At 40.3% G+C, this 27,171-nt stretch overlaps 1 protein-coding gene across 1 annotated transcript in view; it reads left to right on the forward strand.

Annotated features, from left to right (window-relative positions):
* Positions 1 to 26,892, forward strand: part of uvrag (UV radiation resistance associated gene) — a 314,975-nt gene extending 288,083 nt beyond the window's left edge. Inside the window, exons 14-15 of the mRNA XM_072576814.1 lie at positions 11,751 to 11,842; positions 20,348 to 26,892. Coding sequence (XP_072432915.1) covers positions 11,751 to 11,842; positions 20,348 to 21,056 — 801 coding nt within the window. The 3' untranslated portion in view covers positions 21,057 to 26,892. The remainder of the gene's footprint in view (positions 1 to 11,750; positions 11,843 to 20,347) is intronic.
* The last annotated feature ends 279 nt before the right edge of the window (positions 26,893 to 27,171 follow it).

A 27,171-nucleotide genomic window follows, 5' to 3' on the forward strand; every position in this document is an offset into this window, starting at 1 on the left:
CTGACATTAAATGTCGCAACAGCAGCGCATGGATCCACAGGGAGTCATCCGACCCATTCAACCGTATGATACAGGAGCAAAACTAAGCCATTTGACAGAATAATAGGGAGATTCGGGGTGTGGGGGTGGCAGCAGGGAGCAGGGCATTGTTACTGAAGCTTTCTCTCCATCTCCTTATGCCCCTTCGTACCCTCCCAATTGAAGCCTCTATCCCCTCCCCCCTCAGCAACTGATGTATGTACCCCTGCGCACACAGCAACTGAAGCCTCCCAACCCTCACTTTAGCAACTGAAGTCTACACGCTGCCATTTACACCCAACAATTGAACTTTCCCACCTAGACCTCCATCAAATGCTACTTCAATAATTGCAACCCAGCAATGCCCATCCCACACTCCAAAGACTTTCACTGAGGTCTTACAAAGTCTGAGGCATTAAGATTAGTTATACAAGGAGAAAATAAGGAGGCACTACATTACAGCAAGCTCAGGACATGCCAAAGCACTTTGCAGGCAATGAAATAATTCCTGAAAAGAAATTATTTCTGTAATGTAGGTAAGTCAGAAGCCAGTTTTGCACAGCAAGCTTTCATAAACAGCAATTTGATATGATTCAATAATAATTGAGTTCTAAATATTAGCCAGGACATGAGTAAAACTGCTCATCTTGAAAATAATGACATGAAGAGGGTAGACAGCCACAAATTAACAACTTATCCAAAAGATAACATCTGTTGCCCTTAGTGCACTGGGGAATGTCAACCTCAGTCTTTGAGCCAAAGTCTCAGATTATGTTCTGACAGAGACACAAGTGCTATCCATTCAAGAATGGGAGCAAAATGTTGCAGCGATGCTTTGAACTTGGAATGGGTGTATGAGAAGAACCAATGATGCTGCTAAATGTTTTGCTGAAAGTACACACTCTGTGAAACTTTCAAAGTTCACCCAAATGCTCACCTGTGCCACCAAATTAAACAACTGTTCCAGTGGTTCCAGTTTAGTTCCAGAGCACAGCAGTGACATCAAAGCAGTTATCTACATGCAAGCTTAGTTGTTGATCCTTAAAAACGTTTGCATTCAAGCATAAGAACTGAAGTTTAAGGAACAGCTGAAATGGAGTCTAGTTTGTGTTGGGCTGGGTAACCTTTTATGCAATCATCAAATGGGTAACATTTTTTTCAAACCAGTCTTGAACAAGTTCAATTACAAAAACTTGCATTTGATTAAGTGCAGTGTTCAGTCTGCCTTTATTCCCAGCTCCGAATGCGAAGAGAATAAGTCATGAATGTCGATAATCTGCTTCTTAATCCATAACTTCATTAATTATTCAAATCTATTTGTTACCTTTCTCTTGCTGGTTAGGAAGGTGGGACCAGGTTCTAAATAAAATTGATTCTTACACATTGCTGGAACCATTTTTTAAGATGATTGTCAGTTTAGTTCTTTGCAAGTATGAATTCTTGATGCAATTTTGAATATGTTATTAATGTAATGCAAGCTTTCTGTAAAGGAAATGAATTTATAAACCAGCTTGTTACCATAGCCTGCAATTGTACAGGACCTCTTTGTAGCACCTGCCAGCTGGTGTTTGCCATTTTGATAAGCTCTGTCATTATAATCAAGAGTTTAAAATCCTGCTGCTCTTTTATCTTCAACCAAATAGTCATTCAGTCAACTATAAAGGGACTTTGCTGTTCCATTTACAATTAATTGTGCTTTGGAGAGACACAAGATAATCTCCATTTCATTTCAAGTTCAAAAAATAGTCTTTTGCATATTTGACAAGTGAGCTGTGCTTTAGTGCACTGCTGTAAGATTACATGGAATATGGAGTGCAAATACACCATTCAGCCCAACTGGTCCGTACTGGTGTTCATGCTCCATATGAGCCACCTCATTACTGCTTTTGCCTATCAACTCTATCAAAATATTCTTCTATTCCTTCCTCCCTAATGGGTTTTATCACATTTTCCCTAAAGTACCTTTGCTTTTCATCTGACCTGCTCCTCATGTCACTGAGTTTCACATTGTCGCCACTCTGAGTAAAGTAGTTTCTCCTGAGCTGCTTATTGGTTATAATGCCATGTGCACGTAGCACAATGATGTACTGAATGGTTATTCCTCATTTCTAGAGTTTGAATGCTGTTTGATCAAAATGCTGCAAGTTTCCAAGTTTTTTTTGTCTGAAATGGTATCACCCATACTTGAGTTTTCTTCAGTTATCCTGGCAACCTGTTTGAACATTATCCTATTGAGAAGGGCATTGATATACTGGTTAACATTCCTCTCTCTCTCTCTCTCTCTCTCTCTCTCTCTCTCTCTCTCTCTCTCTCTCTCAATCCGATGCCTCAGGTAAATTGGCTGGTCATTCATCTCATTTCTATTTTTAAACTATACATAAGCAAAATAGTAGCTGTGTTTATCTCTAAGTCTGTAACTGCAGTTTTTTTTTTAAAAAATCAGTTTGTGAAGGCCGTGAAAAATTTAATTGATGTGGTCTTTTACTACATGAATGTATGACTTAAAACAAAGTATTTAATTTACTAAGAACGGAGAGTATTGAGGTTTGAGTGTTCTAAGCGAGAATGAATTAGAATGCCAGATTGACAACATCTTAATGTAGCCTTGGACAAACATTTGAATACAAAGCGATTTAAATGCCATTGAATTACAAAGCTGCTAGAGAGTTGAAGATTCAACATTATGTACGTCAAAGTTAAATTAAGCTTCAATCGCGTCAACTTGTTCACACATGATGGCAGATTTTTGAAGGTTGGACCTTGTCTATTGTATTGGTCCTTAAAGACGTCCTTTGTAGTAGTCAAACATTTTTTTAAAGAAACTTCAAAGCATTTTTTGAAGGCTGCCTGTTTTGTGTTCTTTTTCACTGTTTGTTCTCCACCGAGACTTTGCTTCCCACGTTCATCTTATAATCCCATTCCCTGAACTGGTCAAGTTACCTCTTTTTAATTTTGTTTCTGGTCCCACTACTCTAGTACCTGCCATCCATACATGTGCTATTTCAAAAAGATGTAAATACCACTGAATTACAAAATTGCAAAAATATACAAGATTGCACTTTATAATCTATAACTTCTTATATGTTGCACAACAAGGGAAATTTTGCTGTCTCGAGCAGTTTTCAGAGATCAAAGTGTATTTGACTTTCAGTAGTTACCTTCAGGGTACCAATTAGTAAACTAGACAGCACCAGTCTTTCCACTGTCACTTTCACTAACAATTATCAAACTAGGAATAGGCTCGAGCCCCATTGAAGCAGATCATGGATAATCTGCACCTTGCCTCTATTTACCTGCCTTTGATCCTTTGGTACCTTCATCCATCAAAATACGTAGAAAGCAGTGTGTAAAATTTCAATTGTTCCACCATCCACAGCCTTTTGGGGCAAAGAATTGCAGATATACAAATGTGAGCCCTCGCATTTCAACCTTTTCAAGTCCTGAAATCATTTGGTAATCTGCATGATTTCACATCGAATATTATAGAGAATGAGACTGAGAAGCTTGATATTTGAAAATTCAATGCAAAACTTAATAGATTTCTGAAGATTAATGACCGCTCGGGCTATAGAGCGATATAGTGAGAGAAACTGCTGTTTAGGCTGATGATGAGCTAGGATCTAATTGAATGGTGCGCTGGCACGACAGACAGAATGGCCTATTCCTTCTTTGTTCTTATCTCAGTTGGCGCATAATCTCAGGATTTATTCAGTGTGGTGACCCAGGCCCAAACGTTTCAGCTGCATTAATGATCTTCCCTCCAGTATAAGCTCACAAATGTGCAATCTTCAGCTAATATCTCCAATGTTGAGCACCATTCATGACCCTTCAGATATTGAAGCAGTCAATGTCTAAATGCAGCACCTGCTTAGACCGATGAGTGGTAAGTAAATTTGCACCACACCACAAGTGATAATCAACTCCATAGCTTTGCCTTCTTTACCTCGATTCCCTCGATGTCTAAGAATCTATCGGTCTCGGTCTTTCCTATATTCTGAGCATCCATAGTCCTCTGGGGGGTGAACAAAGGAGAATCCCAATGGCAAACTATTACAAATAATAGATCAAAATAATAATAATAATCTACCAAAAAAAAGCAGCAAATGTTGAAGATGCTCATAATGGCTTTTTGCAGAGCAAAAAGGCTCACTTTTCCAGACTGCAACAGAGCTCTGAAGAAATATATTCTCCCCTCAGTCCGAAATGATCTAACTATGAAAGCATATTTTCAACCCTTCAGTAATTGCTTGTCAGCATCCAGCCTATTAAGCCATATTTGCAGTCTTCAGCTTCCTTTCCTCAGTTACACCACTGTACCCCTTGCGTAGCTGAGGGGAAAGACAGGAGAAATCCTCAGTTCATCACTATTTAGAGCAATTCTCGATGTTACTTCAATCTTGAAGTAACCTGTTTTAACATTTTCACTCCTTCCTGCCTGTGGAGGAAGCACTTTCAGCTTGTTGCAACTTTACTTTTGTTCTTTACTGTGGACAAGAGTAAAAGAATGAAAGGCAATGAAATAACTTTAAAATGATGCTTTAAAAGCCTGAATCTAGAAAGCATTGTTGAGATTTGGACCTTACCAAATTTGGATGGATGTGTAAAAATAGTATTTTTTTTGATGTATGTTATCTAATTGTAAATTCTTTGTTCAAGTGTGGCGTGCATATTGCTTTCTATATACCACAGATGTCAGTATTCAAGCCCTGGTTCTGAATAAAGCCTTTAATCCACACAATTGTTTGTTCTGTCTTGTTTTGAATGGCATCCAGTACTCCACCCCTCTACTTGTGTGGGAGGATTTTTCTAACCATTGCTCACTTCTCATCTGTTTGTTGTGAGGGAATGCGATCGCTGCAAACTGTACTCTGTTTACTGCTCAATGTCTTTTTCACCTTGCCCAGTACTTTTTCTAGTTAAGTGCACACTGGGTTCTGTGAAACAAAGTGCTACTTAGAAATCTAAAATAGTGTCAACAACAGTATATTCCTTTTTAAGAAACCAGTCTCTCCTACCACTGAGCACCAAGCTCCAACTTCCTTCCCACCAGCCCTAAAGTAAATCTTGAAAACCTTAAGCTAGTCTTTGAAATAGTGTGAAATACTATCATAATCCGCCGAGGTTTCAAGTTATGATTTTTTTCAAATGCAGAATGAAAGCCTTGATGGTATTCATCTAGACAAAACCATAGTATTGAATGAACTGTATCATCGTTGTCCAGTGGAAATATTATTTTTCACAGGCTTTTGTTTCCTGTCTCATTACTGTCATTGGAGGTGCTTATGTTGATGAACAGAGACCTGTGTTCCCATTGCAAACCCCTTATGTAAAGCTAAGATCTCAGCTACAAAATGACCTCACCTCTCTATACTCTTATCTGAAAGCAAACTTTTCACAGTTCTACCTCGGGAGGACTTAAACAGTGAAGAAAAGTTCACCCAAAGGACAAAAGGAGATCTCACTACAGCTTTAAATCGTTTCATGTGTTTTGTTTAAATAGAATACTTATGGCCTATTATTCAAGTAATTAAATAACTAATTGCTGATATTTGTAACACAGAATAATTTTTAAACTTTGAATTAATATTGGTATATGACCGGGCACTGGATATATTGTTTGCTAATCTCAATGCAAAGTTTGTAACTAAGTTGTGGAATAGCTCAGTATTTTTTTGAAATGGTGTCAGTACTCTACCTTTCCCATCTGATTTGGAGATGCCAGTATTGGGCTGCAGTGTACAAAATTAAAGATCACACAACACTAGGTTATAGTCCAGAATCCTAAATTAATCTAGTTCCATTTGCCAGCACTTGACCCATTTCTTCCTCCACTCTTCCTGTTTATATATCCACCTTGATGCCTTTTAAATGTTGTAATTGTACCAGTCTCTTCCACTTCCTCTGGTAGCTCATTTCATACACATCCCAGCCTCTGTGAAAAAGTTGCCCCTTTAGATCCCTTTTAAATCTTACTAAGATGATTTGAAAGAAACAGAGTATTAGAGTTTTTCTTTACAATAGTCAGACTACAGCTGGAATACTGTGAACAGTTTTGGGCCCCTTATGTAAGGAAATATGTACTGGCACTAAAAGCAGCCCAGAGAATGTTCACTTGGCTGATACCAGGTAAGGAGAGGCTGCCCTATGAGGAGAGATTTAGTAGATTGAGCTTGTATTCACTGGAAGATAGAAAAATGAGAGGGTGACCTTATTGAAAAGTATAAGATTCTTTGAAGACTTGACAGGGTAGAAGGGGAAATGTTGTTTCCCCTTGTGGGAGAGTCTAGCACCAGAGGGCATAATCTCAGAGTACGGGGTCACACATTTAAGACAGAGATGATGAAGAATTTCTTCTGTCTGGGTAGTGAATCTGTGGAATCATTTACTAAAGACGACTGTCAAGATTGGGTTGTTAAGTATATTCAAGGCTGACATAGACAGATCCTTAATCAGTAAAGGAATCAATGGTTATGGGGAAAAGGTAAGAAAATGGAGTTGAAGATTATCAGATCAGGCATGATCTCGTTGAATGGCAAGGTAGACTTGATGGGCTGAATGGCCTTTTTCTCCTACATTTTATGGCCAGTTGACTGGAAAATTCTTGAATTTAAAATGTAGAAAGTGCTGTGTTTTATATCTCGTTATCTTTTTGTCTTCCAGTTGTTGGAAGCTTTTAGTTTCACCTTTTCATTTTTTAAGCTCCAACTTTTTTTGGCCCATCCTCAATGTGTAATTGATCATCAGATGTCTTCATTTAAAGAAAATGGACCTCCGTGTCTAGTTTAAAAACATTAATCTACTCACTTGCGTGAATAGAGTACATTTGCTAATTGTAGTGATATTATCAATTCATTCTTTATTCACAGAATTTACTACTGTATTGCAGCTGTCAAACAGATCAAGCATTTCCTTGTACTGGTGCACCAGTACTCCATGAGAGCTCTGAAACAATCTTGGAGGACTACATGTCCATGTACAAATGCAACAAGATCAGGGCAATATCTAGAGTTGGACTGCTAAGTGGCAAGTAACATTTGTGCCCCACAAATGCTAGGCAATCACCGTCTCACATATGTGACAACCTAATCGCCACCCCTTGACCTTCAGTGCTGTTGCCATCACTGAATCCCCCACTAGCAATATCCTTAAGGTTGCTGTTGACCAGAAACTCAACTGGATTTGTCACATAAGTATTAGATTAGATTACATTACAGTGTGGAAACAGACCCTTCGGCCCAACAAGTCCACACCGATCAGCCAAAGCGCAACGCACCCATGCCCCTACATTTACCCCTTACCTAACACTACGGGCAATTTAGCATGGCCAATTCACCTGACCTGCACATCTTTGTGACTGTGGGAGGAAACCGGAGCACCCAGAGGAAACCACGCAGATGCGGGGAGAACGTGCAAACTCCACAGTCAGTTGCCTGAGGCGGAAATTGAACCTGGGTCTCTGGTGCTGTGAGACAACAGTGCTAACCACTGCCACCGTGCCACCCACAATGAGGCATTATGACTTAAAATTGATTCTAGAGTCTGTTGGACAGTTTCTTCAACCTGAGCATGAATCCTCGTGTTAGTGAGAAAAACTTGCAGGGTCAACCTTTGTCATGTCCAAATTATTTCAGATATTCTCAAAGCCTTCTTGAAGTTCTGCTCACTATCAACATCAAAACCTGGTTGCCCAGTCGCAACCAAAATAGCAATCTATTATCAAACATTGTACCAAACCTTGCAATCGCCAAGAACAGTCTTGGAGAGAGACTTGAGCCAATGTTCTGCCCACTTTGCTGCTGGCTAACAGCTCATGTCCTTGGAGCAAGATGGGGTTGATAAGCCATTTGTGAAATTTCAGCCAGCACTGACAGCTATCCACAAGAAAAACAATCCTTAACACAAGGGATTACTGATAATGGTGACTACATGATGCAATATGTGTTGAAAACTTTGTGCACATAAGTGCAATTCAGTGGCATGTTGAGCTTTATTTATTCTGAATTGGTAAATCTAAGTTGCTGTGGAAGCTACATGACACAATGATACCAGTAATATGGTGTGAGAGCCCTTTATAACCTCAAATTCCACTAATTGTGCACTGGGGTAAGTGGTTTTCAAACTGAGGTCTGCAGAGACCTGCCAGAAGGCTCTCAACACTGGGTTATAATTACAGGTCAGCAATGTGGTTAACCGCACGGGGTGAAAGGGTCATGAGGAAGTGAGTGAGCAGCACCTGATGTCTCTCTTTCCTTTGGGCTCTTGCACACTTCCCTGTGCTTTCAGCGTGCGCTTGAAACACTTTTCTGTGCTCCTCTTAGCCTACCTCTGCACTGAGACATAGGCACACCCACCTGTTTAAAAGCATTGTTGAAACAACACTTCATATGCAACAGTATTGAGTATAGTTGTATCATAACTTACCTTAGAGGTGGAGTTAATGAGAAGGGGACCTTGACAAAACATTTTTATAGAAACCACTGGTTCAGAAACTTAAAATGCTAGCACACCTAATTCCTGTAACCTCTAACACACAACTACATGACAATCCTGCGACTTTATTTGTAGCAATTCAGACATTGCTTTGCCTTCAACTCGTCTCTCAGTGCCACACTGAAGTCAAGGAAATTGGGTTCCTTGCTTGCAGTTGGAAATACAAATTAGATTTTCAAAAGTATGTCTTCATTTTCATTTGGAAGTCTCAACGGTATTTATTTAATTCTACTCTGACCACCACTTGCATGTGCTTTAAAATCTTTGTTATTATCACAATTTAACACCAAAAGTGTTCAAACCAAACCCTTTAGCAGCACATCTGCCCAGGGCACAGTCTTCATAGTTGGCCACACGTTGGCACACCTATTCCAATTTGAAGTTTTTTTTGTAAACTGTACTCTACCTGCTGAGCTTATGTTTGTGCCAACAGTACAGCTTATGTTTAAAATCATTTAGCATAATTGCAGATGTTTTAGTTACTCTAGCTCTGAAATATAGAAAACAGCGATATAACACACATCTATTATCCAACCTTTACTACTCAAAGGACGTTTTAAAGTCTTTGACTCTGAAATTATGCATCTTTACTTCTTGCCAAAAGTTTGAACGATTGTAGTTTAAAATAACTCCAATACAATAGCTGCTCTTAATTATATTGCCTTTGGGAGCTGTAAGAAAATGCATCACAAAGAGAGACAAGTTACTGGAAGAGGCAATTTTTCTAAACTGTTATTAAGGGAGTCATAAACTATGTATTGGTATATTAAGAGCTGTGATAAATGGAAGGTAGTCCTGCTGAGTCTGTGTTTACACAGAGGACATGTTGCTGATTCTGCTTTGTTTATTGGTGAGAGTTCCTAAGTGTATGTACAGGACAAGTATTAGGTACCTTGAACTCTCAACGAAGGCATTAATCTGTTTCAGTTGTCTCAGTGCTGTTTGTGATACCTTGCAGTGCGGAAATTAGCTACTGCATTTGTCTGTGTAGCAAGTGACTACAATTACAGCAATTTACTGCCTTTGGGGCATTTTGAGGACCTGTCATGTAAATGTTTGGAGAATCTTAATTCATGGCCAATTTTGATGTATGTTCAGCAACAGAAGAATTGAAAACAAACGCGGGCTTCAAGTAATGTTACCCTGCAAGTAGTATCTGGACTTGCCAAAGTGATGTTTCTTCACTCCATCTTCTGCACAGATATACTATGGAGAGAATAAGCAAACTGACCATAGCACCATAGTACAGGGAGCCATTCAAGTCAGGGAATAAAGAGAAACATTGTAATTGGTGATAGTAGAGACAAAGACAAATTGCTAGAAAAGCTCAGCATGTCTGGCATCATCTGTGGAGAAAAATCAGTTCACGTTTCAGGTCCAGTGACCCTTCCTCAGAACTGAGCTTTTCCAGCAATTTTTGATTTCCAGAATCTGCAGTTATTCCCGTTTTTTTTTAAAATAGCAGGCACTGTTTTCTGTAGCCAAGATCGAGTATCCTGAAGGCAGTGTTACCTGCCAGGTGCTCAGCTTCAGGATATCTTATCTGGGCTGCAGAGGAAATTGGAAAGGGAGAGGAAAGGTCCGGTTATCATGGCTCACATAGCCATAATGATATGAGTAGAAAGAAGTGAAAGGTCCTGCAGAGGGAATATGAGCAGCTGGGGGCTAAGTTAAAAAGCAGAACTAAAATGGTAGTGATCTCCAGATTACCTGAGCCACAAGGCACAGGGTCAATACAATTAAAGCAATAAATGTGTGGCTCAAAGATTGGTGTGGGAGAAATGGATTTGAGTTCCAAAAGACCATAAGTAACAGTAACAGGAATAGGTCAGTTTACCCTTCAAGCCTGCTGCACCATACTATAGGACTATGGCATTCATGGGTCATAGACACATGTACTGGGGAAAAGAGGGATGTGTCCGATGTGAGGGGCTCCACCTTAATCATGCTAGAACCAGAGTTGGAGCTGGAGATGGGGCTTCAAACTAAACAGTCAGGTGGAGGGTATGGTTGCATGGATCATAGCTCAAATACAAGTGTGAATGTGCAATGTGCCTTCAACTATCAAGGTTAGAATATTTTCTAGTCAACTTGTTCAGAGATGTTATTACACACCTGGAGCAGATGGGACCTAAACCAACCCTCTTAGCTCAGAGTTAGGAACATTGCCACTGCACCTCAAGAGCCCTCACTTTCAACTATCAACATCAAGACCACTAATCCACTTCGGTTGTCTTGATTAACCCATAGCAGTATGGCTAATGACTTAACTATTCTCTGAAATAACCTAGCAAGCCTCCGTTATTTGGAGAAGTCACCGTCGTTTTCAGAGCTGTTTGGGATGTGGCAACAAATACCAGATGCTGGCAATGCCTACGTCCCATGAAATGCATTTAAAGAGGAACAAGTTAGGAAGATGATTTACTCCTTATTTCATCTATCCACGAGGCAGTAAGGTTACAGCTAAACTGTATTGAAATAAGCTGCAGCATTTCCTGCGTGACAACAGTGAATAAGCAACTTTAACTATAAAGAATTGAGTCATCTGAGATCATGAAAGACAACAGAAGTGGGTACTCTTAAATAATTGTTTTCTTAAATAATTGCTTCAATGTTCTATCCAGGATTCTGTTCCATCTATTAGCTACCCTTGGCAAATAAAAACTTGCTTGAAATTTTGTCATCATCTCATCTCGCAGTTTACTTTGGGTTGTTCACTTTTTTCAACTCCGTTTCACAGTTGAGAACGGCCATATTTTTTCTACTCTAATTCAGTCTTCTGATGTTAAGGATCTTATTGGTGCACCTTCCAGTATTTGAGCATCTTCCTTATCTTTCAGTGACCACACTGGATACCATGCTTGAGGTACAGTCTAACTAGCATTCCCTGAGAGTTTGCCTATGGCTTCCTTTGATTTGTAAATTAGTCTGCACAATGTTTCATATTGTGGTTGAAAAGGCATCCAATGCAATGATCACTTCCTTAATTCCCACTGTGGAATGAAACAAAACTTTGATTATATTGGTATGAAATGAAATTTTTTTTGCCGCCTTCTCATATTTCCGGTACCGTTCTATAAGCCCTAACATTAATCCTAACCCTAACTCTATTGCATTTGGAGGGGGTAAAAGGAGCTTATCAATGACTGTGTGCCTGGCCTTTGTTTTATTGCATTTGGAAAAATGCAGTGTTGAAGGCTACAATAGTAAGAAAATAATCAGCTTTGTTTTTGCATTTACAGCTAAGATACCAGCATGGCCTATCCACACCAGATCTCCGACAGACATTGCCTAACCTGAAAAACTTCATGGAACAAGGGCTAATGGTGAGGTGGTAAGTATCCAGGCATTGCAATTAATTCTTGTTGAGGATAAATTGGGCTAAAACATTGTAATGTGACGAACTGAATTTATTACCAATCAAAATCTGGTGAAAAGTGCAGTACAACTATAGAAGCAAGAAATGGTTAATATGCCCAACAAACACATCCTTTCTAGTTTAACAGATCAAGCTCACCTTTTTATCCTTAATTTCATTTTCTCAGAAAAATGGCAATTTATCATTTGTACTGTCTCTATCAGTTGCTGTCCCTGGTAACCTATTTGATGATTGTCTTGGTCCTTTGGAGATAAGTCTACATCAAACTTGAGGTTGTTGCTAGCTCAGTTGGCTGGACAACTGGTTTGCAATGCAGAATGACACCAACAGAGCAGATCCCATTTCTATACAAGCTGAGTTCATCATGAAGGTCTTGCTTTCTCAACCTCTGTCCTTGCCCAAGGTGTGGTGACTCTCAGGTTAAACCATCACCAGTTGCATCTCTTAAGAGAGCAGCCCTATAGTCCTCTAGGACTTTGGCAACCTTGCATTCAACTTCTCTCTTAATAACTTATTGCAAAACCCTCTAACTCTTTGCATAGAAAAACTCTGCTATAATTTCTTCCTGATAGTATGGATGCATTTGAAGGGAAACTTGATAAAGGTCTAGAGGCATGTCGATGGGGTGAGGTGAAGTAAGGTGAGAGGGGAGGCTCTTATGGAGCATAAATTAGCATAATATGGGCCAAAGGTGGTTCCTCTCCATTGTAAAAGCTCTGCAGTTTTAACTGTGCATTGTTTAATGTTTCACCTTGTCCAGCTGTATATTCCTGTCATACAAAGCAGATACTTCCTTTGTGTTAGTACAGAGGTGCACGAAGACTGCCTTGATATGTACATTGATGCTCATTGCTGTATCATGTCCATAAGTAGATGCCAATGTTAGGGTATATCTGCTGTCCATTCCCAGTGACTTGCAGTTTTCCATCTGTCCTAACTCACTATTTGTGTCTCCTCTATCACTTTCCAACTGTTCCTTTGTAAGTCGCACAATTTGCCTCTGCTCTGCCATGTCTGCTACTGGAAATATGAAAACATTAGAAACATGGACAGTAGGAGCAGGAGTAGGCTAATCTTATTGAGCCTGCTCCATGATTATGGCTGGACATCCCATTCAATCCCTTGTTCCTGCTTTCTCCCAGTACCTTTTGATCCTTTAGTTCTATGAACTAGATCTCTTTCCTCCTTGAAAACATTCAATGTTTTGGGCTTGACCACTTCCTGTGGCACAGAATTTCACAGGCTCACCACACTGATCACAGTCCTAGATGATGTCCTTTGACTGTGGCCCCCAGGTTCTGAACTCTCTGGTCATCAGGAATATCCTGCATTTACCCTGTCCAGTCCTATTGGAATTTTATAGGTTTCTGAGATTCCCCCTCATTCTTCTAAACTCCAGTGAAAATAGTCCTAACTGATCCAGTCTCTCTTCATATGTCATTTCCAAGCCCAAAACCACTTCCATCTTGAAGGGCAAGGGCAGCAGATACATGGGAACACCACCGCCTACAAGTTCCCCTCCAAGCTACCTACCAGCCTGACTTGGAAATGTATGACCATTCCTTCAGTGTCACTGGAACTCCCTCCCTCACGGCATTATTGGTCTACCTACAGCTCCTGGCCTGCAGCGGTCCAAAAAGGCAGCTCACCACCACCATCACCTCTGGCTACTCTGGACAAGTAATAAATGCTGGCTCAGCCAGTGACACATGTCCCACAATTGAATAAAAAAAGTCCTGCCATCCCAGAAATCAGTCCAGTAAACTTTCATTGCACTCTCTCTAGCAAGAACATCCTTCCTCAGCAAAGGAGAGCAAAACTGGACACAGTACTCCAAGAGTGGTAACTCCAGGTACAGTCTCCCCAAGGCCTGAGCAATTGCAGCAAGACATCCTTGCTCTTGTACTCAAATCATCTCGCTATGAATGCCAACATACTATTTTCCACCTTCCCCATCTGCTACACCTGCATGCTTTCTTTCAGCAACTGGTGTACAAGGACAATAGGGTCTTGTTGCACATACCCCTGTCCCAATCTATCATCATTCAAATAATCTGCCTTTCTGTTCTTTCTCCCAAAGTAGATAACTTCACATTTATCCACGATATACTACATCTGCTACACATTTGCCCACTTATTCAACTTGTCCAACTCACTCTGAAGCATCTCTACCGTATTCTCATAGTTCAGCTATGTGACGTCTGCAGTTGTGGAGCAATGAGCTGAATGACCTTGTGCTTCATTTCCTCTTGTTCCATACTATTGTTGTCTCCTTTGAGATTTAATGAAATGCATTAATTGTTTGCTAATAAATTACAGCTTATTGCCAATTGTGCTTTCTTATAGAAAGCATTATTAAGTGCACAATACCTTTCTTTTAATGCTCCCTAAACTCTGTGTGTTCTGCCAATATTTGTTTAAACAGGTAGGGAACTGGCAGATGCAGGGTTGAAAAACTTGTATCTGGATGTCAGATAGCCTTGCATTGATACAGTACTTTATCACATCTCAATGTTTGTGAAGTGCTTTGAGACAATGACTTACTTTGAAATGCACAGACTGTTCTGTAGATAGGTGCAATAGCTAGTTTGCACTGAGCAAGATCCCATTAAGATCAAAGATTAATGTACAATCCTACAGGTACGTATTGGAGAAGCTGTCCGCTCATTTTTATAGGAGAAAGGTTTCCTGAAAAATACCATTCTCTTAAAAAGTCTCCTATACTTTTGCACGTTGTCTTAGTAGACAGGAGCTTTTGATGTTTTTCTTGGGTTTTCTTTAGAGTGAATGTCATTACAAAAAAAATCTTTTTTATGGATGACTAAGTAGGAAACCTGAAACCTGCTCTTTGGCAGAGGTATTAATTCATACTACTCAGTTGAAAGTGTGGCTCAAAATTAAATGTAAGTTCATTTTTCCCCTTGCTTTGTGGACCACCATCACCACCCAAGTTGCTCCAAAGGGTGGCAGGTCTTGGTATGTTGCTGTCTGATATCATTTTCAAGGTTGAGAATTTCAATGGGAACATTGCTTCGACCCTACAGCATTACTTAGTGACAGTAGCTGCATTAACAAGTTACTTTGCCTTAAGATTCTCAATATAACACCTGAATTACCATGAAAATAATACTGTCAGAAAATAATGGTATTGCTTTTATAATTTGATTAAATTTCAAGACCTGCGTACATAATATTGGTGTTTTAATGCCATCATCTGTATTTAAATAACAATGGGGTTCACTGAAGCGTTGGTCTATGTTGTTCAGTTTGTCTGTTCAATCAGGTCCTGTGCTGTATTCCATAAAAATGCAATGTCGACATTTGTGCGGTAAATAAAGCTATGTAGTATTATGTACCAGTTTGCAATAATGTGCAATTATAAAACACGAAACCTGATAAGTTTGATTATTTGCTTCAATAAGGCTGCTTGCATAATACTTTTCATTGTATTAGTCTTAGCTCAGTGGTAGCACTCTCAACTCTCAATCAGAATGTTGGAGGTTCTAATCTTATGCCAGATACTTCAGCACAAAACCTAGGCTAACACTCCAAGCATAGGACTGAGTGAATTCTATATCTTCAGAAATTCTGGGTTTTGGGGATGGAATGAGAAAACCCAATCTGTTCCCTCTGATCATGGAACAAGATTCTATGGCATTTTGTTTTTAAGAACTGGGCTATTCTGATAACCTGGTCAACATGAATCCCTCCATTGTTTTTAGGGCCACCACATTCTCAAATGTGCTGCTGCATTTCTCAAGGCTCCTTCCAAAGCAACTTCTCTCTGATCTCCAGCACTCTAAAAGGACTAGTATGGTAGATCCAATAGAACACCACCTTCAAGTTCCCTTCTAAGCCACATGCCATTCTGTCTTGTAATTATACTGGTGTTCCTTCATTATCACGAATGAAAATCCTCAGGCTCCACTGCCAACTGCAATGTGGTTATACTTTGCTGCACAGACTACAGTAGCTCAAGATGGTAGTAAGGTACCACCCTCTCAAGGATAGTTAAAAATGGGCAATATGTTTTTGGCAGCTACTGATGGCATGGAAAAAATAAAGAAAAATGATCTTCTGCTGTATCCTAGTGGGAGCTTGCAAGTGTTGATTTTGGTGTGTCCAATCTGACGTCGAGGTTCATATTTTACAAAAACAATACTGAGTTTCTGTCTCATAATTTTGAAGTTATGTAGACCACTGAACAAGAAACTAAAACAACACACTTTCTGTCAAAGCCCTTGACCAAGGATTATGCCAAGAAGTGCTACCGAGTGCTCAGTTTGAATAATGATCTTCTGAGCAAATATAGTTCAAATGTGTACTTACAGAGACCTTGTTTTGGATCAAACGTTTCTCTTGGTGGAGGAGAATTTGCCAAGTATGTTAAATTTTGATTTGAAATTACTGCAGCTCAAGGCATGCACTCAACATATTAGAACTGTATAAAACTTACAGCACAGAAAGAAGTCATTCAGCTCATTACGTCTGTGCCATTCAAAAGAAATGAGTAGCTGTTGATTCCAATCCCAACTTGTTGCAGCTGGTCCACAGCCTTACAGGTTACAGCACTGGGATTCAGCTTACAGTACTTTTTAAAATGAATATAAGGTTTCTGCCTCCAAGCTAGACTGTATGCACCTAAAAAGGTCCAGGTTGAATATCCTCATGAGCTGGAATCAGATGTAACGTTAAGGTAACTACAAAGACTTGAGGGAGAAGCTGGCCAGAATTAACTGGAAGGGGAGCCTAGCGGGGAAGACCGTGGAGCAGCTATGGTGGGAGTTTCTGGGGGCAGTTTGGGAGGGACAGCAGAAATTCATTCCAAGGAAGAAGAAACATACTATGCAGAGGATGAGGCAACTGTGGCTGGTGAGAAAAGTCAGGACAGCATAAAAGCAAAAAAGTAAGCATATGGTGATGTGAAGATTAGTGGGAAGCCAGAAGATTGGAAGCTTTTAAAAAGCTGCAGAGGAAAACTTTTTAAAAAAAACAATGAAGGGGGAGAAGATAAAATATGAGTACAAGCGAACTAGTCATGTGAAAGAAGAATACATGAGATTTTAGATATCTGTAAGGTAAGAGAGGCAAAAGTGAATGTTAGACCTTTGGACATTGAGGCTGGAGAAGTCTTAATAGGGAACAAAGAAATAACAAAGGAAATTAGTCGGTACTTTGCATCAGTTTTCACAGTGGAAGACACCAGCATACCAGAATTTTGAGGGTCAGGGGGCAGAGGTGAGTGAGGTGATCATCACTAAGGAGAAAGTGCTGGGTAAGATAGATAGGTCACGCAGACCAAATTGACTGCACCCAAGTGGTCTGAAGTAGATAGCTGAGGAGATTGTAGAGGTATTGGTGCTGATCTTTCTGGAATTACTGGAGTCAGGAAGGGTCCCAACAGACTGGAAAATGGCTAATGTAGCATCGCAGTTAAAGAAGGGAGGGAGGCAGAAGACCAGAAACTATAGGCTGGTTAGCTTGACCATGGTGTTTGGTAAGATGTTCAAGTCCATGATTGAGGATGAGGTTGTGGAGTACATGGAAGTCTTCATGTGATAAAATAGCGCTGAGTCAGCACAGCTTCATCGTGCCTGACAAATCTATTAGAATTCTTTGAGCATTCCTCACGACATAAAGGAAACATTCCAGAGGATTGGTGGTCTGCAAGCATTATACATTGTTTAAAAAAGTTATGAGGGGTATAATCATAGGCCAATCAGTCTGACTTAGTGATTGACAAAATACTTGAATTAAATCTGACAGACAAGATATTCTGTCATGTGGGCAGGGTTTAATCAAGGAAATTAAGCATGTTGTTAGGAGAAATGTTAAAGTGGAAGAAGAGGGTAAACCTGCATTAAAAATGAAACTGGCTAAACCGGTTTGGAGCAATAATGAATATGGCCCAGGAATAGCGTTTAGAGTTTCTACACGTGCTGTAGGGGCAGCCAACTGGCATTAATGTTGACATACTGTTTCTACTTGGCTTTATCTGTGTTTTTCTCTGTAATTTCCCAGCCTGTGGGATGAGAGTTTTTCCCTCTTGCTGGGCAGTGACAGCATAGAGAAATCCCCTTCTCATGCTTCCACATGTTTAATTGAGACATGTCACTACAAGGCTGACATGTGAAGTGATCTAGGTGGGTTAGAACTATATTCTGTGGGAGGTTAGAAAAATGAGGGACAATCTCATAGAAATGTAAAATTCCAGCAGGACTAGACCAGGCAAAAGAAGGATGGATTTCCTTTTGACTACAAAGTCTAGAAACAGCAGCCACAGTCTTAAATATACAGAGTACGTCACTTAGGACTGGGATAAGAAATATCTTCACCCAGACAACAACAAGCCTTTGGTACAGAAAGGAATTGAGACCAAAACACTGAATGTTTTCAAGAAGGAATTTGATAGTTCTTGGGGATAAAGGGCTCAAAGGTTATGGGGGAGAAAGTGGGACCAGGGTATTGAATTAGATGATCATATTGTTCATATTCATATTGAATAGAAGAGCAGGTTCAGAGGGCCAAATGGTCTACTTGTCCTATTGCATAGGACTGTGTGGATTATAGAGCACAAACAGCTTCAATCTTTACTGGAGTGTTTAGAAACAGAAAATAGGTCCAGGAGTAGGCCGTTCGGCCCTTTGAGCCTGCTGCACCATTCAATATGATCATGGCTGATCATGCAATTTCAGTATCTCATTCCCATTTTCTCTCTATATCCCTTTAGCAGCAAGGTCCACGTCCAGCTCACACTTGAAAATATCTAATGAGCTTGGCCCAACAGCTTTCTGTGGAAGACAATTCCACAGCTTTGCAACTCTGCATGAAGAAGTTCTTTCTCATCCTGAATTCTTCCTGAATGGCTTACTCCATATTCTTAGACTGTAACCTCTCATGCTGGACTTCCCCAACATCAAGAACTTTCTTCCTGCATCTAGCCTATTCAATCCCATCAGGATTTTACATGTTTCAATGAGATTCCCCCTCATTCTTCTAAACTCCAGTGAGTACAAGCCCAGTTGCTCCAGTCGGTCTTCATGTTGTCAGTCCTGCCATCGCGGGAATCAGTCAGGTGAACCTTAACTGGATACAATACCCTTCCTCAGACTAGGAGACCAATAGAAACCATGCCTTTCCTCAGGCTAGACTAATCGAAACAATGCCCTTCCTCAGACGAGGAGACCAATCGAAACTGTGCCCTTCCTCAGACTAGACTAATCGAAAGCTTTGACAAAGAGTCAGTTAGACTCGTAACGTCAGCTCTTTTCTCTCCTTACAGATGCTGCTAGACTTGGTGAGGTTTTCCAGCATTTTCTCTTTTTTGGAGACCATTAGAAACAATGCCCTCCTCAGACTAGGGGACCAATAGAAACAATGCCCTTCCTCAGGCGAGGAGACCAATAGAAACAATGCCCTTCATCAGATGAGGAAACCAAAACTGCATTCAATAGCCAAGATGTCATGTTCCACTTGAGCTTCCTTTGTCTTTTCTCATCTGGATTGTTACAAAATTCTGTGTTCCCCTCTCCCTCAAATGCTTGTCTAAGTGAGATGACCAAAGCACTACCATGAAGGTGGAAATCATCTGGAATTCATGAGATAGAGGAAGTCCTTTTGTAATGCTTTCAATTTTTCATAGTCCTGTCACTACCCATCTGGGATAGCCATGCACTTAATTCTCTCGCTGACATGGAAGAAAGCATATACCTGACATAATGTTCTTTGTTTTGGCAAGGAAAATAGCTGCAATGGTGCAGCGAGGTGAGCTGTTCTTAACTATTGCAACTTTTGTTTTAACAATGTAAGTGTATGAAATAATGTTTTCAAAATGGATAGAAATGACTGTGCATACAAAGCTCAGCTGTTGATATTCAAAACAAATCCCAGTTACACAGATGTCTTGTGCTCTCCCATCTAGTGACGCAGTGATTTTTAACACTGGCATCCTTCACTTGGAATCCCTTCATAACCTTGTCACCCCAGCCCCAGATCTTCCAAGACCTCTGGGCTCCATCTATTGTGCCTTGTTAAACATTTGATTGCATCATTGTGTAGCATCATCATGTCTTCAGATACTCAGGGCCTAAGCCCTGATGAAGGGCTTATGCCCTAAACATCAATGCTCCTGCTCCTCTGATGCTGCCTGACTGGCCTTGTTTTTCCAACACCACACTCCCAACTCTGATCTCCAGCATTTGCAGTCCTCGCTTTCTCCTATAGATTTTCCTGTCTAGTGCTCTGTCTTGCATTTTAAAGCGCTTCTTAAAACTGATCTCTGACCAACGGTGGCTTAATATTTCCTAGTATATGGTTTAACTTTGTTCCTGTGAAGTATTTTAGGATGCTTTTGAAAATGCTCTGTAAATGCAAGTTGTTATGGTAATGTAGTGAAATTACATAATTGATAAATCTTATGTGTTCCAAGTTAACTGGTTCTTTTATTCCCCCTCTTTGAAGTGATCGACCTCTATCCAGTGCCATTCCTGTACCTCGAAGAGACACGACCAGCATATCTGCAGGATCAGATACTGCTTTCCACAGTAGAGAGGCAGCTTCTCCAGAAAGGGCTTGGAGGCAGTCACATGGGAACTCTGAACAAGATCAGCCCCCGAGCTACAATACAGCAATAAGTCATGCTGTAACCCTCGAGGCACAAACACAAGATGATAGCAAAGTTCATACCTCTTCAGCATTGGAAGTTTCAGATGATTCCTTCAAAGGTGGAGACCAGGAGAAGGCTGTGTACAATGTCTTGAAGAATGGAATGCATAGCAATGAAAATGGCATGGTTTATGAAAGGGCCCAGACACAAGAGGTTATCACTGAGCAATCATCTGAGGTGAATGGAACAACTTTGCTCAGTGTGCACGCAGACAGCACGAGTAATCTGCCATCAGGTGACTTAAGCCATCCCATGGGTGGCAGCGTCTTCTGCTCTGTTGAGCGGGCTGAGGAGATCATCGGCATGGAAGCTACTGGCTTCAGTTCAGATGAGCAGCTGGAAGGATTCTGCATTCCTGTGGATCACGCTGTGGCAGTAGAGAGTGATGACCAAGTTCTGGCTGAGCTCGACGCTGAAGGATTCGAGGAGTTCTCCAGAAGGATCTGTGCACTGAACGAGAATGTCTCAAGCTTCCGACGGCATCGTAAGGGCTCTGAGAAATGATACAGTGTCCATCACTGAGGCAGAACAGAGACGTGAACTGGAGTGGAAGAGCAAATTGCACTTCTTTTTGAGATGATTTGTAACAATGAAATTATCAGCATTGTTGTATTCTCATGGTGAGATGGGAGAAAGCAGATGAGGATCGAAACCTGAAGCAGTGCAAATGTTGGGGTCCCAGATAGACATCCATTCATGTAAGAGATGAGGTGGGGCAAACGTACCTAGATCATGGCTTAGTGGATTGACTTCATGCCATCCATGACTGCATGTTTGCATCACCCTCTCATGATACACCTCCAGACCTGCAAGCTAGCACCCTTCCCAACCAAATAGAATCTATTCTTTCCTGATAACTGCAGAATATTATTTCTGCTTGGAGGGGTAGAAAACAGGGACTGAGAGTTTGTCACCTCCCATGTTTGCCAAACAGAATATGTGCAATTACATTACGAGACAGAGTGGTTTTGAAATGATGTGAAATTACTGAATTCTTCACTTTTCTCCTTTACATTGGGAGCTTGCCATATGCTTTAGATAAGTATGATAAAGCTGCATTCCCAAAATTGGTTCAATGTAATAGGGGATTTAAAAAATGCTGGAAGTGCCGCAAATCTGTAACTTGGCAGAAATCATTTTGCTGAGAGTGACAGTGTCCTCACTGAGCATCTAAAAATATCAAGTGCATATGGTTGAATTTAAGTTGCCATATACTACCTATTTTTGCAATTTTTTTGATAATACATTATGCCGGCTCAGGTACAGTTTAGCTGTCAGTTTTAGTCTGAACTGCTACCCTTTACAGCCTTGTCTGCCTACAAATTAAATCAGGGAAAATACTCTGAACTGATCATTTAGAATCTACAAGTGAATGATGGTTAGTTATTCACTAACTTTGAGCTCTTCACTATTTCCCTCAGTTCTTCACTTACAAAACAAAAGCTTCAATTTACTCTGAATTGAATCTCTGAAATATTGTTTAATAGACCCAGTATTTGTATAGTGTGGGCACTTACATTCTGGTGCACCAGCTATAGGAAATTATTCCTCTGCTTTTCTAGCTTACCTGTGTCTTTATCTATTGTCCAGATGGCCCTGAGTTCAGCATTGCTTCCAACCTGTGTTAGACCTCGTCAAAGAATACCAGTATAGATGAAAAAAGCAATTACTATTTTTCTGGCACTGTTAAAATTATTAAAGTTATAATTAATTATAAAAGATATTTATGTAGCCCAGTTGGATTTGATCTGCACTGAATGCAGTAGCAGCTGGGATTAAGTTGCACTGGAGTAAGCTTGCTAAGATAGCAAAGACGTTTTTCATTTAAAATTAATAGCTCCCATTACTTCATTCAAAGAATACAATCAATCTGAGTTGTTTTTCTCTCTCCCTCCCTCCCCCCTTGCTTGAAGAACAAAGCTCAAATATAAGTTACTGAAGACCCAGAGGATAAGTGAACAAAACATTTGGTGACCAAAGCATTGACCCATTGCAGAGAATTAAACAAATAATTACATTGGAGTATTAACTCGTTGTGCAATCTTTGAACTGGAATCTCTTTGCCTAGCTCATTTCCCACTGATTTTTTTTTAGTAGTAATGCTAATGTTATTGCCCAGATTGTAATGTATGTGGCAGTTTCCCTCTCCAGCCACTGTCTTTGGGAGTCTACTTCTTGCGGTAGCTTGCCTTTTGCACGAGTTGGGAAATGAGCTGTGAATCTGTGTTTCTTGTTCTTGAGGGAGCTGGGTTGTCCTAGCCTCTTTGCAGAACGTCAGAAGACCACGTTAAACTTAAACGACCTGATTCTCCTGGAGGGTGAAGGCATTCTTTCTACTTACCTCTACCTGAACCCCTCTCGACAAAGATCCACAGCCAAGTAAGGGAAATGCTGCATACGGACCCTGTGATCGTAGGTGCAGCATTGCAAAGAATGGCCTTTCAGCAGAGCATTTATTGAAAATTTGTCAGAAAGGCAGGTAAACACTGCATTAAAAATTTTGCCGTGTTGAGTTTGTTTATTTCAGTTTCGTTAGTACTAATGTTGTATTGCTTCACAGTGGTGGTGCGGTTCTAATTTAAATGTGCATAACTCTGGTCTGGTTGTTGGCTGAGCAGATTGGAGCTCAGGGTTTCCCTAGAAATAATTTATAATAAAATGCTGCATGATACACACAGCTCCAACCTGATAACATGAGCAAATGAAATGGGAAAGGTTAAAATTGTAACTGTCTGTGTTTTCATTCTATAACTTGATGAGGCAGTGAAGTATGGTGCTGATGTGTCCCTTGTCTTGGCAAACACCATGACTCTTGATTCCTCAGTCTTCTAGCATGGATACATGAGGTCTCCTGGTCACAGTAATTTTTTAGAGAATTTATATCAATAAGAATCTGAATCTTTATCTTGGTAGTTGCATTTCCATCACCAGAGCCATTTATTCAGTCTCCTGATTCTAAATGGTTTTCTTCTTAATGGCCAACTATTACAAAATTGTTTTTGTTTTAACCAAGGCAGTATCTCAGAGTGAGCTCTTCACTGGCCTCATGTGTGATGCCAGTGCTGTTGTGTAAACACGTTTTCTTCTTATTCTCTAAAGCCAAACCAGTCACTTTAACGTGTGCTGATTGATTCATTGACACTTTGAGTTGTCTATTGGTGACTAGAGTACCTGGTAACTTATGCTAACAATATCCCTTTGGAAAGCTGGTTCTCAAATTAGTATTCAGTCCCAGTCCAGACTTTCAGCACCAGGGATGATGATTGAGCTTGGCTTTACACCTTTGCAAAACAGTGCACAGACCCCTCCATGCTTTAACCAGCTAAATACAATCCATATTTATTTTGCATATACTTGAGATTCAAGAACCTACCTGCAGAAGCTTTTTTGCCCCTAATTAAGATACCTCTTCCATCTCAGAAAGTAATACTTGGATATAAAGTGAATGTAACCCGTAACCATATTCATTTGGTGGCTGTCTTAACTGTAGGATAAGTTAAGCAGCAAGCACATTGTTAGGATGGAGTCATTTTCTCAACAATTGAAATTAAAGCCTGTAATCTAGATTCTGCTATTATCTGTATCATTCAGTTCTGTCAACAGTTGGTCCTAATACAGGGGCATGCTGCCATTGTTGGCTTTATTAGAAGGAAAGTGGTGCATTTATTTATACTGCAAGCATTACAAACTTGCATTTTGTTGAGGATTTCTGATGTCCTTGGTAACATTCTCAGGTTCTGTGTTTTGCCTCATTCAAACGTGACATCCTATACTCCCCTGTAACCTACTCCAGAACTGTGGTTCCCCAATTGCCTAAGTCCAAAAAGAGCACTGTAACTTACCCCTTTCTCCTCACTGGCATTAGAATTAGAAGTTATAACACCATTCCTTCCTTTCAGTAGACTACATGGAGACTAAGAGTTTTCAATAGAAGTTATGATTACAATCAAATTAATAAATGAAAGGTGAGTGATTGTGATCTTAAGCTGTGCTTTCTTCACCCATCGCTTCTCAAACTGTATTGAAATAACAAGAGGATATGAAACGTCACATTTAGAACCAGCTGGTGTCTTGTTTTTGCCTATGCAGTCTTCTCATTACTGCTGTAGTTTTCTGTGAGTCACCTGTATACTTCAGCAGATCTTTTCCCTTTATATCTATTCCAACAGTTAAAAGTGCCATTCATTTAGGATCTTAACTATGAGGAAGTATCATTAAATAATGAGGGTCTGATTTTATTGGTATGAAAGTGTTATTTTTGATTGGTTCTGAACTTCAAGTGGCCTAAAGTCCTTCTGTACTTTAATGGTGCCTTAACCTTCCCAATTTACATAGCAGAAAGACTGGGCTGAAAGATTCAATTTGGCACTGAAGGTTAATTACATTAATCTTCTCTCCCCCTCTCTAAATATGACATGTCTTATCGCTATCAATATAATCTGCTCCATGGTATTTTAACTCATGCCAGTGCACATCTAAACTACCCATGACCTATTGAAGAGCAAGCAACAGTCACCTTCACTCCTGAGCTTTCATCTTATTCATGGTCTTTCAAAATATAAACTTTCTTGCCACCAAAAGCAGGAGGAGATCAAGAAGATCAATGTTAGGTAACTGTGTAAAAGGTGTGTTGGTGAATCAACTTGAATTGCATACATATTCTTCTCAAATTTGAGGGCAAAATCTAGGCTGGCACTTGCTATGCTAGTGATGAAGAGTGTGCTGCACAATTGTGGGATTTATATAACATTGAATGTTGCAAGGTTTCAAATCTGTGCTGATTCCAAAATCTGACCTATGATATGTTTTCCTTAATTGGCTTCCGGCTGCAGTGATTCTAGTTGAAAGTTTCTGACCTGCTGCACAAAGCCTGTTCTGGATTCCCCTAGCCGATCCAACTTGGGTTTTGCACACTATCTTCATCTCAGATTGGTTGTACTTTGGAGAGATTTCATCAGATGCCCTCGAACTGCACAGCCCACGCACCGCTGTCACCCACCCAGTCAGTCCACTCAAAACACTGCCTTTTCACCACTAATGAAAAGCACGCAAAATTTGGGGACTTAAAGACCGCTAGTTCATAAAGATCCTCATCCCATATCCCATCTCCAGTATTTTCACACATAAAATGCAAACATGTTCAAAGTAAGGATTAAAATGTACAATTTATTTCATATATCTGTGTCAACTTGCAGCACTGTCCTGAAAATTAGCCTTCAGTTCCAACCAGCCATCCTTGTCTTGCACAAAATGAATGCATCTGTTTTGATGTCTCACTCTGACAGGCCGATGGTTAAATTTCAAGTCCATTATCATTGAGTTTCCTTTTATGCACATATTTCAGTTAAGGTGACTTGATGTTCTCTCTCTGCCGTTGTCGTGCCACAGTCCCCTCGTATGAGCAAACCCAACAACAGATAGCTAATGGTTTGGCCAAGTTCTTGCTCCCCCACTTGCAAGCAGCCATTGAGGCAACATAACCAGTTCCAGACCTGCCTGCCCTTAATCTGGGAACCATGCTACCAAAGCTGTCGTCCTCTTGCTGTACCACATAAAAGCTTATGAACATATGCTCAAGTCATGTCTGCAACGACTTCAAGCTGAGGCTCATTTAGGGGTAGACTTCATTCAGGTCATTTTGTACCAGACCAAACAAGGGAGGAGCAAGCAACTGAACACAATCAACTCAACTGGACACAGAATGGGAGATGGGAGCCACAAAGATTGATTGTTTTGGGTCATCCCCACCGGAGGGAACACAAAATCACTTGCTTGTTTCTGTGATGAGCAGGAAAAAGCCTTGCTGAGCCATCTGTGTGGGATCCTATTTTGAAATGGTGTTACACAGCTGTTTGACATTGGGGGGGGGGGGTGGAATCTTGAAACACTGGATGGAGTTGCCCCACTGCCATGAACTGATAAATGTACCCTTTGTAATGTTTAAATTGCAATTGTCTGTGAATCTGATGCATCTGGTGTCTGAATAAAGCAGAAGAAAAAGAGAACATAATGATGTACATAGCAAGTACCATTTGGGTTTGAAGTTTGACCCTTTCATTGCACGGGCATTATTTGCCAAAATCATGGCTGAACCATTTGTAGCTATGTGCTCCCTTATCCTGGCACCCCACTCACCCTTTCCACACATTTCCTTTGTATCTTTTCCTTGTTTCTATTTATTAAAGAAAAAATACAGCAGTTTATTTAATTACTTACTCCAAATGCAAACAGGAAATGGCTGTAATCATTTGCAAAACGTATTTGCATACTTGCTAATGATTCAAGTGACAATGAAAATGATTCTGGTAAGCAAGTTGAATAAAATATTGTTTTACCATAACTTGTATGATTTCTCGATCTTTAAAAATTCTGTTTCAGGATGTGGTTACCACTGGCATTTATTGTCTACTCCTGAGTTGTTTGTCAGGTAGATACAGAGGGCATAAGCTAGAGGAGGGTGGGGGTGGGGAGAAAGTCTCCCCACCCTCCTCTAGCTTATCTCTCCATGCTTCAGGCTTTATTCCTGATGAAGGGCTTTTGACCGAAACGTCGATTTTACTGCTCCTCTGATGCTTCCTGAACTGCTGTGCTCTTCCAGCACCACTAATCCAGTATCTGG

Source organism: Chiloscyllium punctatum, chromosome 9, assembly GCF_047496795.1.
Source record: "Chiloscyllium punctatum isolate Juve2018m chromosome 9, sChiPun1.3, whole genome shotgun sequence".
NCBI classification, from domain to species: Eukaryota; Metazoa; Chordata; class Chondrichthyes; order Orectolobiformes; family Hemiscylliidae; genus Chiloscyllium; species Chiloscyllium punctatum.